Here is a 13,486-nt window from a genome sequence, read left to right on the forward strand (position 1 = left end):
TATTAAATTGTTTAAACAATTGCACTATTATGCTCAGTTCGTGCAATTTATCTAACTTTAATTTAAAAAAAAAAATACACATCAGTAATAGTTGGTGACGTTATTAAACTTTCATTCTGACCCAACTAACATTGTTGTGACACTGTGATGCGCTCGAAGATAAGATAAGATTTTATTTTGAAATGTTTGAGCAGAAGCGTCGTTTTCTGTCTGCCGTGCTTTCTGACTGGAACATCTTGCTTTGAGGAGAAGAGGGGATAATCGGCAAGGGGGGGATAAAAGTAAACTCATGATACTTTCTCTCAATTTAACCGCATGGTGACCTGACGGAGATGGCCGGTGCAGGTAATAAATATGACTGGGAAGTTTATTTAAATGTATGTAAATTGCAGACGATGTTTGTTCAGAGAAGTTTCCGTGTGTTTGTCAAGGTGTGGTAGTGGTGTGGCTCACCAGTCTGAGGATGATGAACTCTGATATCTCGTGACGGAAAGCTTTGAAACTGCCTCTATCTGTTTGTGATAATTTGGCGAGGTCCTTTCATTAGCTGAAACCATTTCCTTACAGATTTAAACAATTTGAACAAAGTGATGCTGTTGAATAATGATTAGTCATGATATTTTACATTGATTGAGGAGAGTAGTACTTGAGACTTATGTAGCTACATTTAGATTTATTCTGTAACATTAGTACATTTCTAGTCTTCAGTTGATTACTTTTCAGATAGTATTTGCTATGCCAGGTTTCTGTGTTTTGCTTAGTTCAATATAGGATATTTTCACAGTCATGGGTAAGCCCCTCTGAGAGTTGCTTTTCATGTGTTCACTATAAAAAAAAAAATTTTAAATGGTTAGTTAAACTTACTTTGATATAAACTGCAAATGTTTGCTTAATATTTCTTACTATTTCATTTCAGCTGGTTTTAGAAGCAGCAATTATTGATTTAGTGTATTTATTCTCTTGACTCCAATTGTACTCATGAAAAATGTAGTTTTGTTCTTCTTTATATTCTTCAGTCAACTCTATACACTTGTTTGGGACAGTTCCAGTGTGCACAGCCTGTACTGTAGTTATGTGCTCAGCAGCTAATCATTAATGCAGTTGACATCTCTACGGTGGTTTTGACCAGGCTTCTCTGTGTCTCTGATCAATACCGCACAGTCAACATGGATGATGTAATATTATCTGAAATCACTGCACCTTTCTTTGCCTTGGACTGAGTTCTTTTGTTGTATTTCACTGCCTGGAGCATTAACTTGCTTCACTTCTTCTCCTCTTCTTTCCTCCACTCTTCAGGACTGTGTTGTTCCAGCCTGGAGGAACCGAAGGCCCTTATGAAGATGGGTCTGAGCATGGTCCTCATTGGTCATGTTAACTTCCTGTTAGGAGCGCTGGTGCACGGTGTGGTGCTCAGACACATCAACCTCCACAAGCAGGCCCGGGCCATGGAGTACGCCATCTCTAACGTAGTGGCTCTCACCTCCGGCCTGGTGGTGAGTGTATAAAGATACACGTTGCACAAGTATTCAGACACCTTCACCTTTCACCCTTCACTTGCAGCTTCATCTTAAAGTCATTAAAAAAATGTTTTTCTCTCATCAGTTTACACTCAATATCCCACAATGACAAAGTGTATACTGAATTGGACAGAAGCCTCACGTCAGTGAAAGACATGAGCTTGAAAAAAAAAACAAAACACCTAAAGGTCTTTGAGACTGTGAGGAGCGAGATTCTCTGGTCTGATGAAACCAACATTGAAGATATGGTCGTCTGAATCAGTGGCTGATTCAGCTGATGATTTCAAACTGATAAACTGAATTGATAATAATTGCATATAAAGTTAAAGGGATATTCCATGATGATTCTGGCTGACCTGACAAAACAACTTTCAAACCCGCATAGAGGCACATAAACACATATTTGAAATGCTTGTAATGACAACACAGCTGTATTGTTGAGAGACTTTGTGTTTTGACTTTACCTGTGTTGCTACCTTGACTGTCTGTCTTGAGACTGGATGAGAAATATATGATGTGAAATCTTGGCATTTTTAATTATCTGGTCATTTTGCAGGATGCCTGTCATTGTTTTCCCCCGTATAGTCATTGACAATACCTGTCTGTCTTGTCTCTGCAGGGAATTGTTGTTGGTATTCTGGCTATTGTCCTGTCTAAAAACAAGAAGAGCAGAGGCCTGGTCAGTATCACTTACGTTTTTTCCTACAAGTTGTTACTTTTTTTTAATCTGAAAGTTCTTAAAAGTGATTAAAAACGGTAAAAAAAATACATACTAATCTTTTCACTGATCCCTCCCTACTTCGTCAGATCAGTATTTCTCGTGGCACTGCACATACACTTGCATTCTCTTTGATATTCTCCATCTTTCTCATACTTTATTCTCAGCTTTGCTCTGTGCCTCTGTAGTCAGTCAGGAGCACATAAAAAAATCCCTTTGAGCTGCATGTTGCTTCAGTTGTCTGAGTCAAGCCCTGCAGAGCTGGAACAGTCTGTTTATTCAGTCAGCTGTCAGGCTGCTCAGACGGGACTGACGAGGCAGCGATCTGAACAGAATGAGTAAGCTCAGGCAAACCAGCCACGATAAACCACTCCCACTTTCCTTTGTTGGGGAGAGCAGCTGAGAACTGGCCAGGGCAGAGCTGACGAGCAGCAGGTTACTTCCTCGTCCACCTTGTTATCTTTATTCAGTCATCCAGGCATCACTTTGCATGAATTACATGTAATCGAAACACTCCCTTTTTTTGTGTTAACGTGGTTGTTTATCACAACTGGGTACTACAGTTTCTAATCTCCCAGAAAGATTATATTATTTCTTATTGTTCTTATCAGGTTTCCATTTAATTACTCAGTGATCTTCACAAAGCATTTTTAAGGTGTAGACACTTTTGCACCCATGTCTCACCTTCTGTAAACTTCTTCAAGGTTGGGTTTCTCTGCCCAGAATATGCAGTTATCATGTGTAATCGTGCTTAGCTGATTATCTGGTTTAGAAGTGTTTTACTGTGAGTCTCACTAAGGCTGGCATAAATAATATAAAAGCCAAAACCCAACAGAGTGTGAGTCAGTGTCTCAATACTTATGGACTCCCCATATCCTGTCTGTGGCAGCCTCAAGCCCATTGGTTCCTACTGAGGATGTAAAGAATGGTCAGAAACATAGTTTAAAAAAGCCAAGATAAATCCTAAAATAGCTGGGCACTGCAGTTTTTAACAAAACCCAAATTATATTCGACAAAAGAAGCTTAAACCTGAGAATATTTGACACATTTTCACTCATTTTGCTTGAAAAATACCCAAAACAATTAATCAATTTTCCAACTAGTTGCTAATTACTGTTATGTAGATCAACTAATTGATTAATTGACTAATTGTTTCAGTTTATGGGATTTGTTGATAATTAGTAAATATCAAATATTACCAGGCTTATTCTTTAACGGTGTAGGACATCAACTACCATCAAAAATCCAAGCATAAACTCTTGGACCTTGTGTGATATTTGTAAAGATATATATTATTAATTGTGTTTTTAAAAGGGGTGCTCCACTGATTTACGATTGCAATTCCATTAAGTGGGGGAACTCAAGGAGACGAGTGACAGTCAACGAAATTGATGCAGAATGTACAATACCTAACAATAAGGACAGATTATTTGGACGATGACATCCAGCCCACAGCTCTTTGTCAGGTGACCTTTCAACTTGCAGAGCAGCTTTATTTCTGCAAAATGTGGTTTCACTCTACAGACTGCATTTGCACATATTTTATACGTGGTGACATCATCAGGGTTTCTTTATTTTTCACACTTCAGAAAACTCCCAGGAGAAACTTTATTCAGCTGTTTTCACAGGCTGAGTTGTACTGCTTATCACAAATAAACCAATTTTCATGTATCAAATCAGTGGAGTGCCACATTACTATATTGTATGGTAAAACAACATTTTAAAGTCATTTTTTGCCTTTTTCTTTATTAACATATTTCAGATTTTTCATATATATTCATGTTTTCCCAACATTTTTTTTTTTTTCATTTTTGCATCCATATATTATTGCTTATCCTCAAATATAACGCTTTCATGTAACAGATGCCATTGTGTATTGTTTATTCTTAGCTGTGCTTTTATCTATTTACTGCTGCAGATTCCCCAGTTTCCCAGTTGGGAGCATTAAAGCTTCATCGTATCCGTCATTAAGTTTTTCTTTCCTGATTATTTTATTTGTGTGTCTCCCACAGACATGGTCGCTTTTCTCAGTCAGTCTGGCAGCATCACTCACGGCAGCAGCTTCATCCATTGGACTCTTGGTGTCCGTGGTGAGGGCCGTTATTCATGGTGGGCGGAGCCTCCTGACTCACTGCCGCTTCCCTGATGCCATTGGCTACTCCAGCATCACCAACGAGTGTCCTTTTGACCCCACACGCATCTATGTGAGTGCATTAGTGTGTGTGCCACAGAGGCTCAGATCAAAGCATGAAGTGCGACTTTTTCCCCTGCAGCTGGCTCTTTGAACAGCTGACCATTGTTGCCGCCGCATAATCACAACAGAGCGGCGTGGCTGCACGTCATGGCGGCTGTATCCCTTGTGTGTGTGTGTGTGTGTGTACTGTACATGGTGTGTGAGAGAAGAAGTGGGAGGTTGGGTGTCTGTCCGTTCTGTCACTCAGTCAGTCACACTCTGCAGCCTGGTGGCAGAAATGCTGACCTGACCCTGTCGGTCCACTTTAGGCTCTGTCCTGTTCCAGTGTGCTGCAGATGGACTGTCAGGCCGGCTCAGCCTCACAGCTGCATCCACGCATCAGCACCACTTTGGCGTTTTAGCACAGCTTGTAGTCTACAATTTGTCAGTTAAGTGACCTTTGTCTTAAGCTGGATTTATACTTGACACAAGAGGTTAATGGCGGTGCCGCTGTAGATACATAGAGCGTAGGTTTTGAATTATAGTTCAGTGTCGGATTTCGCCCATTAATGCAGCACTAGATGCACTTACAATCCTGCGCAGCTGATTTGTTTACATCCGTTCAATTGCCTGTTTACAGTTCATTGTGTTATTCACTGTCACAGAAAGCAGTGATCACGTGGAGCTGAAGCTTCTCTAGCCAGACTGTCAAACACACACAGGTGAATAGGTAACACTTTCTTGTTTTCATAGGAGAAGAAGAACTCTACATTAATACACATAAAAAGTCCCCTTTTTGTATCGGCTTACAACTAGGCTACATTAGAGTGTGTTAATACATGCTAATTAGGGGGACTTTTGTCTGCTGTCCTTTGACAATATGTGCAACTTGTTCATGAAGTAACATTAAAGGTGTGCCTCCATGTAGCTACACATAGGAGCTATGGCAACGATCATAATACCAAAAACTGGCATAAGTGACACTTAATCCACAACTTGTACATTTGTCAGCCTCAGCATTCAAAACTACAATAAGCTACAAGATGCTAGTAGTAAACACAAGTACACAAAATACTGGCTAACGTTAACCTGATGTAGTTTGAATGTCTATTCATTCTCTGAAAGCTAAACGTTTAATATTTAACAAAAATTTGAAATTACTGTGTTGTGTGCTTCCTTTTACCTCAAGCTAGGTTATCAAATCAATTTTTTTATTTGCTATATTGACTTGTCATGCTAGCTTTAGCTCGTGCGCAGGTAGCAGCAACGATAAACCATTCAAATACTGCACTCACTAGCTAACATTAAAGGATGATTGGTTTTTTAGTTTTTACAATCATTCCTGTCACCAAGGTTAAAACTGCACTCACAGGGGGAATTGCTGAGATCTGAAAACTTAGTGACATTTCAAAAAGATAAGTAGTCTGACTATTAGGTTTTAAACAAATCCCCCAGGTTAGCCAGACTTATTTAAAAGAGAAAATAAAGATAAACAGTAAAATTTACACCTCGACTGTTCAGTTTTTCAGTGTTCCTCAAATGATTGTTAGTGTCATTTTAGATTTGGAGAAAACAGACTGACTAGCTGTGTTGTAGTCTACTGAGACTGGAGACCATGCTGTTCACTCAGAGCTGTATATTAGCTGGGGATCTCCAATATAGCTGCCAGGGGGTATATTACATCACCTCAAAATGTGTGTTGGGCTTCTTATAGTTGCTTAGAGGCAGTAAAGATGGTTACGCAAGGTTTATTTATTTTTCTTGTACTTTCTGCATATTTCACCATGAATCCCAAAGAAAGCTCCAAACTTTGAACTATAAACTTTCATTCTCTTTGTAGTCAGCATGCCTGACAAAAGGCAGCTCTTTCTGTTGGAATTCCCTCTGCACACATTTGCTTTGATACATTCCTCTCTGCATATTTTATTCACAATGCTGACTCCCCTGTGCTCCGCAGCCCTCAAAACCCCCCCAAAAAATACAGTTCTGTAACACATCATTACCCACATTGTTTCCCTATTGATGTGGAGCTGCTGAGCAACTGTTCTCTGTACGGTACAGCTGGTGATTGGAACTAACCTCACTCCTCCATCCCTCCCCCAGAGTACCACTCTGATCCTTTGGGTCCCTCTGATCGTGACTTGTGTCATCCAGATGGTGTTTTGCGCCCGGTGCTTTGCTGTCTGCGGTTCATTCCTGGGTCTGCTTTGCTGCCCAAACAGGAAGATACACAGAGACTATGGCAGAGCGGTGAGATTTTGACTCAAATACACCTGCATTGGACTGTTTTAAATAATTTTAAAACCAGATTATATATATATATCATAAAATACTTCCTCTGTGTTTGTGTAGATCAATGTGGTGAGGCCGATGGAGAAAGCTGCTCCCTCTCGCTATAGTGAACCTCCAAGAACCTATAATGAACCTCCAACTCGCTATAGTGAATCTCCAAGAACCTCCAATGAACCTCCAGCTCACTATACTGAACGTCCAAGAAGCTATCACGAATCTCCAAGACGGAACACTGCACCCCCAAGACAGCAGCAACGACCCCCTCCCCCTCCACAGCATCCTCCCCGTCAGCACCGGAGTCTTCCTCCCTCGGAGAGGCAGCCTCTTCGTCCGCCGTACAGAGAAAGGTCAGGCAGAGAGAGGCCGGAGACGAGGGCTGGCAGCCAGCAAAGGGCACCGGAGCAACACCAACTGCTGGAGAGGGGGACGCTGGAAAGGTCCAGCTTCTGGATTTAGCCATATTTGACAGGCCAGAGCTTCTTGAGAGAACAAGAGCTGTGAGGTTATGAACTGTAGCTGTAGCTTCAAACATCATATTCACAACCCTGTTTCCTGTCAGTACTTCAAAGCTACAGACTCTGAGAACGAGGATGTTTTATTTAGCAGTGCAACGGAACCTGAGATCAAACATGATGCATGAAAGGTTCTGCAGCTGACAGGATCGTTGGACTGCATGTTGAATCCCAGTTATGTGAGAGTGTGTGTGTTCTTGTATTTTTGTGTTTATGAGGGCAAGATTATTCACATTAGGATTGAGAGATGAGAAAAAGTGAGGACATGGTGAAGGCTGTTTCTTGTCCAGGGAGTTAGTTCATTCAGAGTTAAAACAATAGCGTGACACAAGGACATACGCTTGTTCTCTGGAGTTAGGACGGGATTAGCTTCACTTAGCAAGACTTGAACTATGTTCAGGTTTATGCATACAACCTTTTACCCATGTTTAAGGCAGGATGAAACTCTGGTTTGCATGTTTGAGTTATTGAGAATACTGTGTGTGTGTGTGTGTGTGTGTATTTTTTCTGCAGTTAGGTCAAGAAAAACTAGTTTCATGAGAAACTAGTGATGCAAGATTTTGTATTTATTGCCTAAGTAAATAAAGTTTTTAAATCACAATTTGGCAGCTATTTTGTGGGTGGTATCTGAACTCTGCAACAAAAAACATTTCATTTTAATATGTGCTAATAGCAGCGGCTATAGTGACCTGACAGGTATTACTGGTTATGCTCAGGAGACATAATGACATTCACCCACGTCCTGTCAGGTGTATGTTAATAAGGGCCTACAATGTGCCTTGACAGACTGCAGATGCATGGCAGTCATGCTCAGCTGTCAGACCAGACATTCGCCTCGTCCACAATGAAATACTCTTGATGTATTGCATTCATGAATAACCAGAAATGAGTAAACAGTCCACACGTGCAGCTTTGAAACACTTAGGTATATTTCTATTTCAGGTCCAACGGAACAAACATGACATCCTCATGTGAGGTTTTCATGCAACAGAAAAATAGGAAGGAAGGAAGGAGAGGTTAGGAAGGAAGGAAGAAAGAAGAGGGGAAGGGGGGCGTATTTATCCAACACAAGGTACCAGTTTATCAGAGGCAGTGAGAATAGAAAAGGGTTAAACTGTAATTGATCATGGGGTAGCAACTGTTGTTCCTTATCCTACCAGCAGAAGGCAGTGACACTACAGGATCTCCAAAGCAGAGGTGTGGCTGGTCAGGAAGCTCCTGCGCAAATGTTTGGTACAAGTTCACCTCACATCAAGTCTTATGACATGCGGAAGCAGCTGCACCAGCACAGCTCTCAGGCTCTGATTGGTAGTTCACTTTGCCACCATTGCACACCATTCAGTTTGTGAGGTAGTCAAATGTCGGGCAACACAATATAAATAAAAATCACAATTAGAATCATATTTCAGGCTGATATCAACTTTAGATGTTCGTCAGATGTTTTGATGGAGTTTCCTCTCTGACCACAGAACAAACACTTATTTCTATCTCGCACAAAAGACAGAGAAATCCTCCAAGTGTGATGAAGTGTTTGGGTTTTATTCCTCACCTTTCCCACTGTGTGTAAACTGCAGCCTGTGTGAACCACCCGCTTTACAGAGCTGCTAACCCACCTGAAATAACTGAATTAGTCTGGGTTTTAATTAAGCGTTTCATTGTCCCATTTAAAAAAGGATTTTTTCTAAAATCTTAAGAATAAAATTGTGGAATAAAAACTGAATCCTTCGCCAGGAAGGGTCATGGTCCAATTTAGAGATTTTGAATATCAGCTTTGCTAAATACCAGTGGTGGAAGAAGTTTTCAGACTACTGGGTAAACGAAGCAATATCACATTATAAAAAGACCGCATTATAATCCTGCATTCAAACTGTTTACTCAAGTAAAAAGTACAGAAATATCAACAGTAAAATCTACTAAGTATCAACAGTGAAAGTACTCATGCAGAATGGCCTTAGTTAATGTTATACTATTATTATAAGTTATATTATTATTGTAATGATTACTTTAAAGTTATAGTTAATCAAGATGGAGCTAATTTAACTAGTTTTATTACTTTTCAACACTTAAATCTATAACAACACATATTATATAAACTAATCATTTCATATGTAAAATCTTAATCTGAAAAAGAAACAAGCTGTTAAATAAATGCAGTAAAGTAAAACTTACAATATTTGCCTCTGAACTGTAATGGAGTAGAAGTATACAGTAACATAAAATAAAAATACTCAAGTAATGTACTTAGGTGTTGTACTAATATAAGTCTCAGTACTTGAGAAAATGTACTTCAGTCTATAACAATAAAGAAATACCATATGTTTTATGATAATGTTTCTTTAGGGGTCATCTTCAACCAACAGCCTCAAGTCTCTTGTGCATCATATCAAGAAACATTTTGACTGAAATGAAAATAGTAATCTCTGTCTTCAGTGATGTCGTCAGGGCAACAGGTCAACTCCTAAGAAAATATTTTTGAAGCAGGGCTTACTTCAAATATGCAGTTTTACTTCAACTTTGAATTTTTTTTCAGTCAACTCCATGGTAACCTACGTCACAGACTGACTTTGTAGTGTGTGTTTAATCTCTGAAACAGAAGATGGCAACAGTGATCTGACAATGGGAGCCTTAAATGGGCGATATATGAGAGTGGTGCTGGCACTGCTGCAACCAGCGGCTCTGTTTACATTTGCACAGTGTTTCAGATGGTGGTTTTTATTGTGAAACATGGTTTCACTCAGTCAAAGCTGTGTTTTAAAACTCTAATATCATACAGTTTAAAGTAGTTTAAAGAGACACTGAGAGATTGACTTGATGCCATGCCTGGAAGTGTTTCACTTTCTCTGCGCTACAAATATTCATTAAATCTCTTAGAACAGGTATCCCAGATGTTAAAGATTTCTATAACTGCTAATATAAACATGGCCACCGGCTATTGTCTGGAGAAAAACTAAAAATCCAAATCAGAACAAGTAACCTGCTACTGTCTCGTGACACGTGTCCCTTCATCTAACTGCTCTGTAAGCAGACTAATCCAGGAGGTTATAAAAGCATTCAGCTAGAGAGAGATGAACGAGCCCTTAGTGAGTTTTCATGTCTGTCATGAGGAAAAGAGAGTGGGGTCAGGGTTTGTCCCAAAGCAAGACAAATATTCAGTCATTTCTGCCTGGTACGGTGCTGAGGAGGCTGCAGAGCTACAAAAAGATACCGCTGTGCGTTTACTGTTTCTGTGTTGTCGTCGTTGGGTTCGCAGGATCATGCAGTATAGTCACAGGTCACGACTATCTTAAGTTTACTGCTCGTTGATAAAGAACTTTAAAATACTTACAAATTAAGAAACAACACAACATGGTAATACTGTAAAAGTTAGCCTCGAGGATACGGTGCATATTCACATGCACACACACATTCAGACCAAATGCACAGCCATACTTTATAAACACATGGCGGCTCAAACGATATGTGCTACTGGTGTCGTTGATCAGATGCATTATGGGAACTCCTTATTTCACTACAATTTCATATTCTTCTTCCACTTTGACAAAAACCACAAATCCCAGAGAGGTCAGTCTTAACTCACATTTTCTCTGTCTCTCTCTCTGTCACTGTAAACTAGAGTGTTCATCTAAAACAACATATCAAAGTAAAAGATAATAACAATAAAAATGAATAAATAAAACAACATGAAGGAGGAAAACAATATGTACAAATGAAAAAACACATTTAAAATTTATAAATCAACAAAATGCAAGTAGATATCAATAAAAACCTAATGGGATCTTAGGCCTTCTTTTTCTCAGCGAAACATCCCAATAATCCCCACCCACCCACCTCCAACCCGCTGACCACCCATTCAGATCAGACCAGGAAGCTACGCTACATAATACTGCCTTTCAATGCCAGAGAGTGTGCACCATACATGAAGACGAATGTACTTCATCTTATGATATACATAGACATACAGTATATACATGATATACATGTGTGTTGGAGGGGAAACTGAGCAATCCTCACCCTGCAAAAAAAAAAAAAAAAAATTTGTCACAAGCCCCCTGGAAATCCGACGTTCCAGAGAGAGAGGAATATTATTCGGGAACATTAGCGGACGCCTCTCTCGACTGATCATTAAATGTATACATGTCCCTTCATATATTTCCCCCAAATATAAAAATAAAAGTAAAATGATAGTGATGACTTTTCTTATCCTCCTTAAAATTCTTCCTCCATCTTTGCACAACAACAACAAAAATTTTAAGATGATATGAGAGACGAGAACCATCATGCATTGATTTGAGTGACTGGTTCAATAGCAACAGAGAGGGTGAGGAAGAAGGGGTCATAGCGGGGCAGTAGTTCAGAACTGGGAGGCCGAGCTGGGGTCGCACTGGAGTAGCCGGACGATGGAAGGGTCGCTTTTGGCACCTTTGATAAACTCCTCCAGGGATAATTTGCCTGCAAGACAAACAGAGAGAGAGAAAGTTAGATAAATAGACATTATTTTGATTTATTTTTCTTTGTTAAATGGAAATATGTTCTCAAGCATGATTCAAAGCTTGTGTGTTTTTTAGCTAGAGTTCAAGGCCTTTAAAATCTTTTTCATGTGTGAATCAAAACCACACAGCGCTATTTTAAATTTCTGGGTGTGCACAAATATGCACCAAACATGGCTGTGGTGGGAGATATGGGATGGGAGCCATGTGAGGTTCACTGGAAGATGTTTATAGTTGATAGTTCAAGTTATGGAATCAACCACTTGAGATGGAAGAAACAGGCTGACCAAAAAAATACTTATTCGGGATAAACAACTTACTGGATCTTAGTCAAAGACATGTGCACTTTGTTTTACTACTGTGGGTTTGATTAGTTGTTTTTAGCCTTGCTACCAGCAGCTCTTTGGTCCAGACTGAAATATCTCAACAACTACTGGATGGAAAGTCATGGAGTTTTTTAAGGACATTCGTGATTCCCCAGAGGATGAATCCTACTGACTTTGGAGATCCCAACTTCTCATCTAGCACCATCACAATGTTAGCTGTTTCGATTTTTAGAGAAGTCTTTAAGCCGTATTGGGTGGGTTGCCATGACATTTGGTTCAGATATTCATGGTCCCCGGAGTGATTCTCTGACTTCCTTGATAACTTTTTCATCTAGTGCCATCATCACTTCAAATTTTTAGTTTGTCCGAGATTTATCTATTAAACGAAATATGTGCAAAACTGCTGACATTCCCATCAGCCTCAGCTGTACTTTGTGTTTATTGCTAATCAGGAAATGTTAGCTTGCTGACGTGATGAACAGTCTACCTGCTAACATCAGCATGTTGGCATTATAATCGTGAACATGTTTCCATTCTGACTTTAGCATTTAGCTCAAAGCACTGTTGTGCTAAGGTACAACCTCACAGGGACGTTAGCATAGCGGTAAGTGTTAAATAATGAAGAGGTCAATATTCATCATCATTAATTTTGTAAAAATGGATGATGCACAAAGACTAAGTTGGATGTTCACATATGAAATATTTAAATTAGCCAGTTACTTGGAGAAAGGCTGAAAGATGAGAAAGACAAGCTCTAACTATGCTATTTGAAAGTATAGTTTTTGTATGTGTTGCCAGAGGGTGCATGTTATATTTTCTATGCTTGAGTGTCTTGTAATCCCAAATGTTTGGCCTGACATAAGATAAAAAATACTAAAATATGCAGCCCTACATTCTCTCAAAGATCTCTTGATTTCTGCAAAAATAAGCACAGCTCAAAAATTATCTTCAATAAAATGTCACATTCATCTGATGCTCGTCACTCCTGTCCTCTCCTCTCAGCATATTTATTCCTTCTAGTTGCTATTTCCTCCACTCACCATCATTATTGAGGTCCATTTGTCTGAAGATCTTATCTGTCCTCTTCTCCGGCGTGGATTCATCCTCTGGCATCTTCATCACAGATGACACCATCTTGTAGATGGCCTGAGAGACAGAGCGGTGGAGCAAGCACGAGAGAGAGAGAGGGAGAGGGAGGGAGAGCGAGAGGGAGAGGGAGAGAGAGAAAGGGGTGGTGGGGTGGGAGCGAGAGAAAAGAAAGATAAGGGAATTCAAGCCAGCAGGGATCCATTAAGGAGACTCAGTAGGAGAGAACTAAAACAAAACTGAACTGAAAAATAATGTCACTGCAGCTTTCAAGATGCTGATGTACACACTTTCTAAAGTCCACATGATTCACTTCCGTTTATTACCCCTCGATGCTAAGAGCAGCTTTTCCACAAATACCCTCGCAGGATTTTC

The 13,486-nt window shown here is 39.8% G+C and overlaps 2 protein-coding genes across 2 annotated transcripts in view; one reads left to right on the forward strand and one right to left on the reverse strand.

Moving 5' to 3' along the window:
* Positions 1-95: 95 nt before the first annotated feature.
* tmem54b (transmembrane protein 54b) lies at positions 96-7,813 on the forward strand. The gene is made up of 6 exons (XM_056399566.1): positions 96-345; positions 1,297-1,493; positions 2,137-2,196; positions 4,248-4,439; positions 6,512-6,658; positions 6,761-7,813. Exons 1-6 carry the CDS (start codon positions 333-335, stop codon positions 7,154-7,156), a joined length of 1,005 nt encoding a protein of 334 aa, XP_056255541.1. The 5' UTR covers positions 96-332; the 3' UTR covers positions 7,157-7,813.
* Positions 7,814-8,119: 306 nt separating this feature from the next.
* Positions 8,120-13,486, reverse strand: part of LOC130183840 (hippocalcin-like protein 1) — a 40,190-nt gene continuing 34,823 nt past the window's right edge. Inside the window, exons 4-5 of the mRNA XM_056399567.1 lie at positions 13,066-13,171; positions 8,120-11,661 (exon numbers count right to left, since the gene is read on the reverse strand). Coding sequence (XP_056255542.1) covers positions 11,564-11,661; positions 13,066-13,171 — 204 coding nt within the window. The 3' untranslated portion in view covers positions 8,120-11,563. The remainder of the gene's footprint in view (positions 11,662-13,065; positions 13,172-13,486) is intronic.

Source organism: Seriola aureovittata, chromosome 16 (assembly GCF_021018895.1).
Source record: "Seriola aureovittata isolate HTS-2021-v1 ecotype China chromosome 16, ASM2101889v1, whole genome shotgun sequence".
Classification (NCBI taxonomy): Eukaryota; Metazoa; Chordata; class Actinopteri; order Carangiformes; family Carangidae; genus Seriola; species Seriola aureovittata.

What these genes read in the sequence shown, in the direction of transcription:
- tmem54b (XM_056399566.1), top strand. An exon ending in ACAAGAAGAGCAGAGGCCTG is followed by an intron (nt 2,197 to 4,247) that starts GTCAGTATCACT and finishes TGTCTCCCACAG; the next exon opens with ACATGGTCGCTTTTCTCAGT. An exon ending in ACAGAGACTATGGCAGAGCG is followed by an intron (nt 6,659 to 6,760) that starts GTGAGATTTTGA and finishes GTGTTTGTGTAG; the next exon opens with ATCAATGTGGTGAGGCCGAT.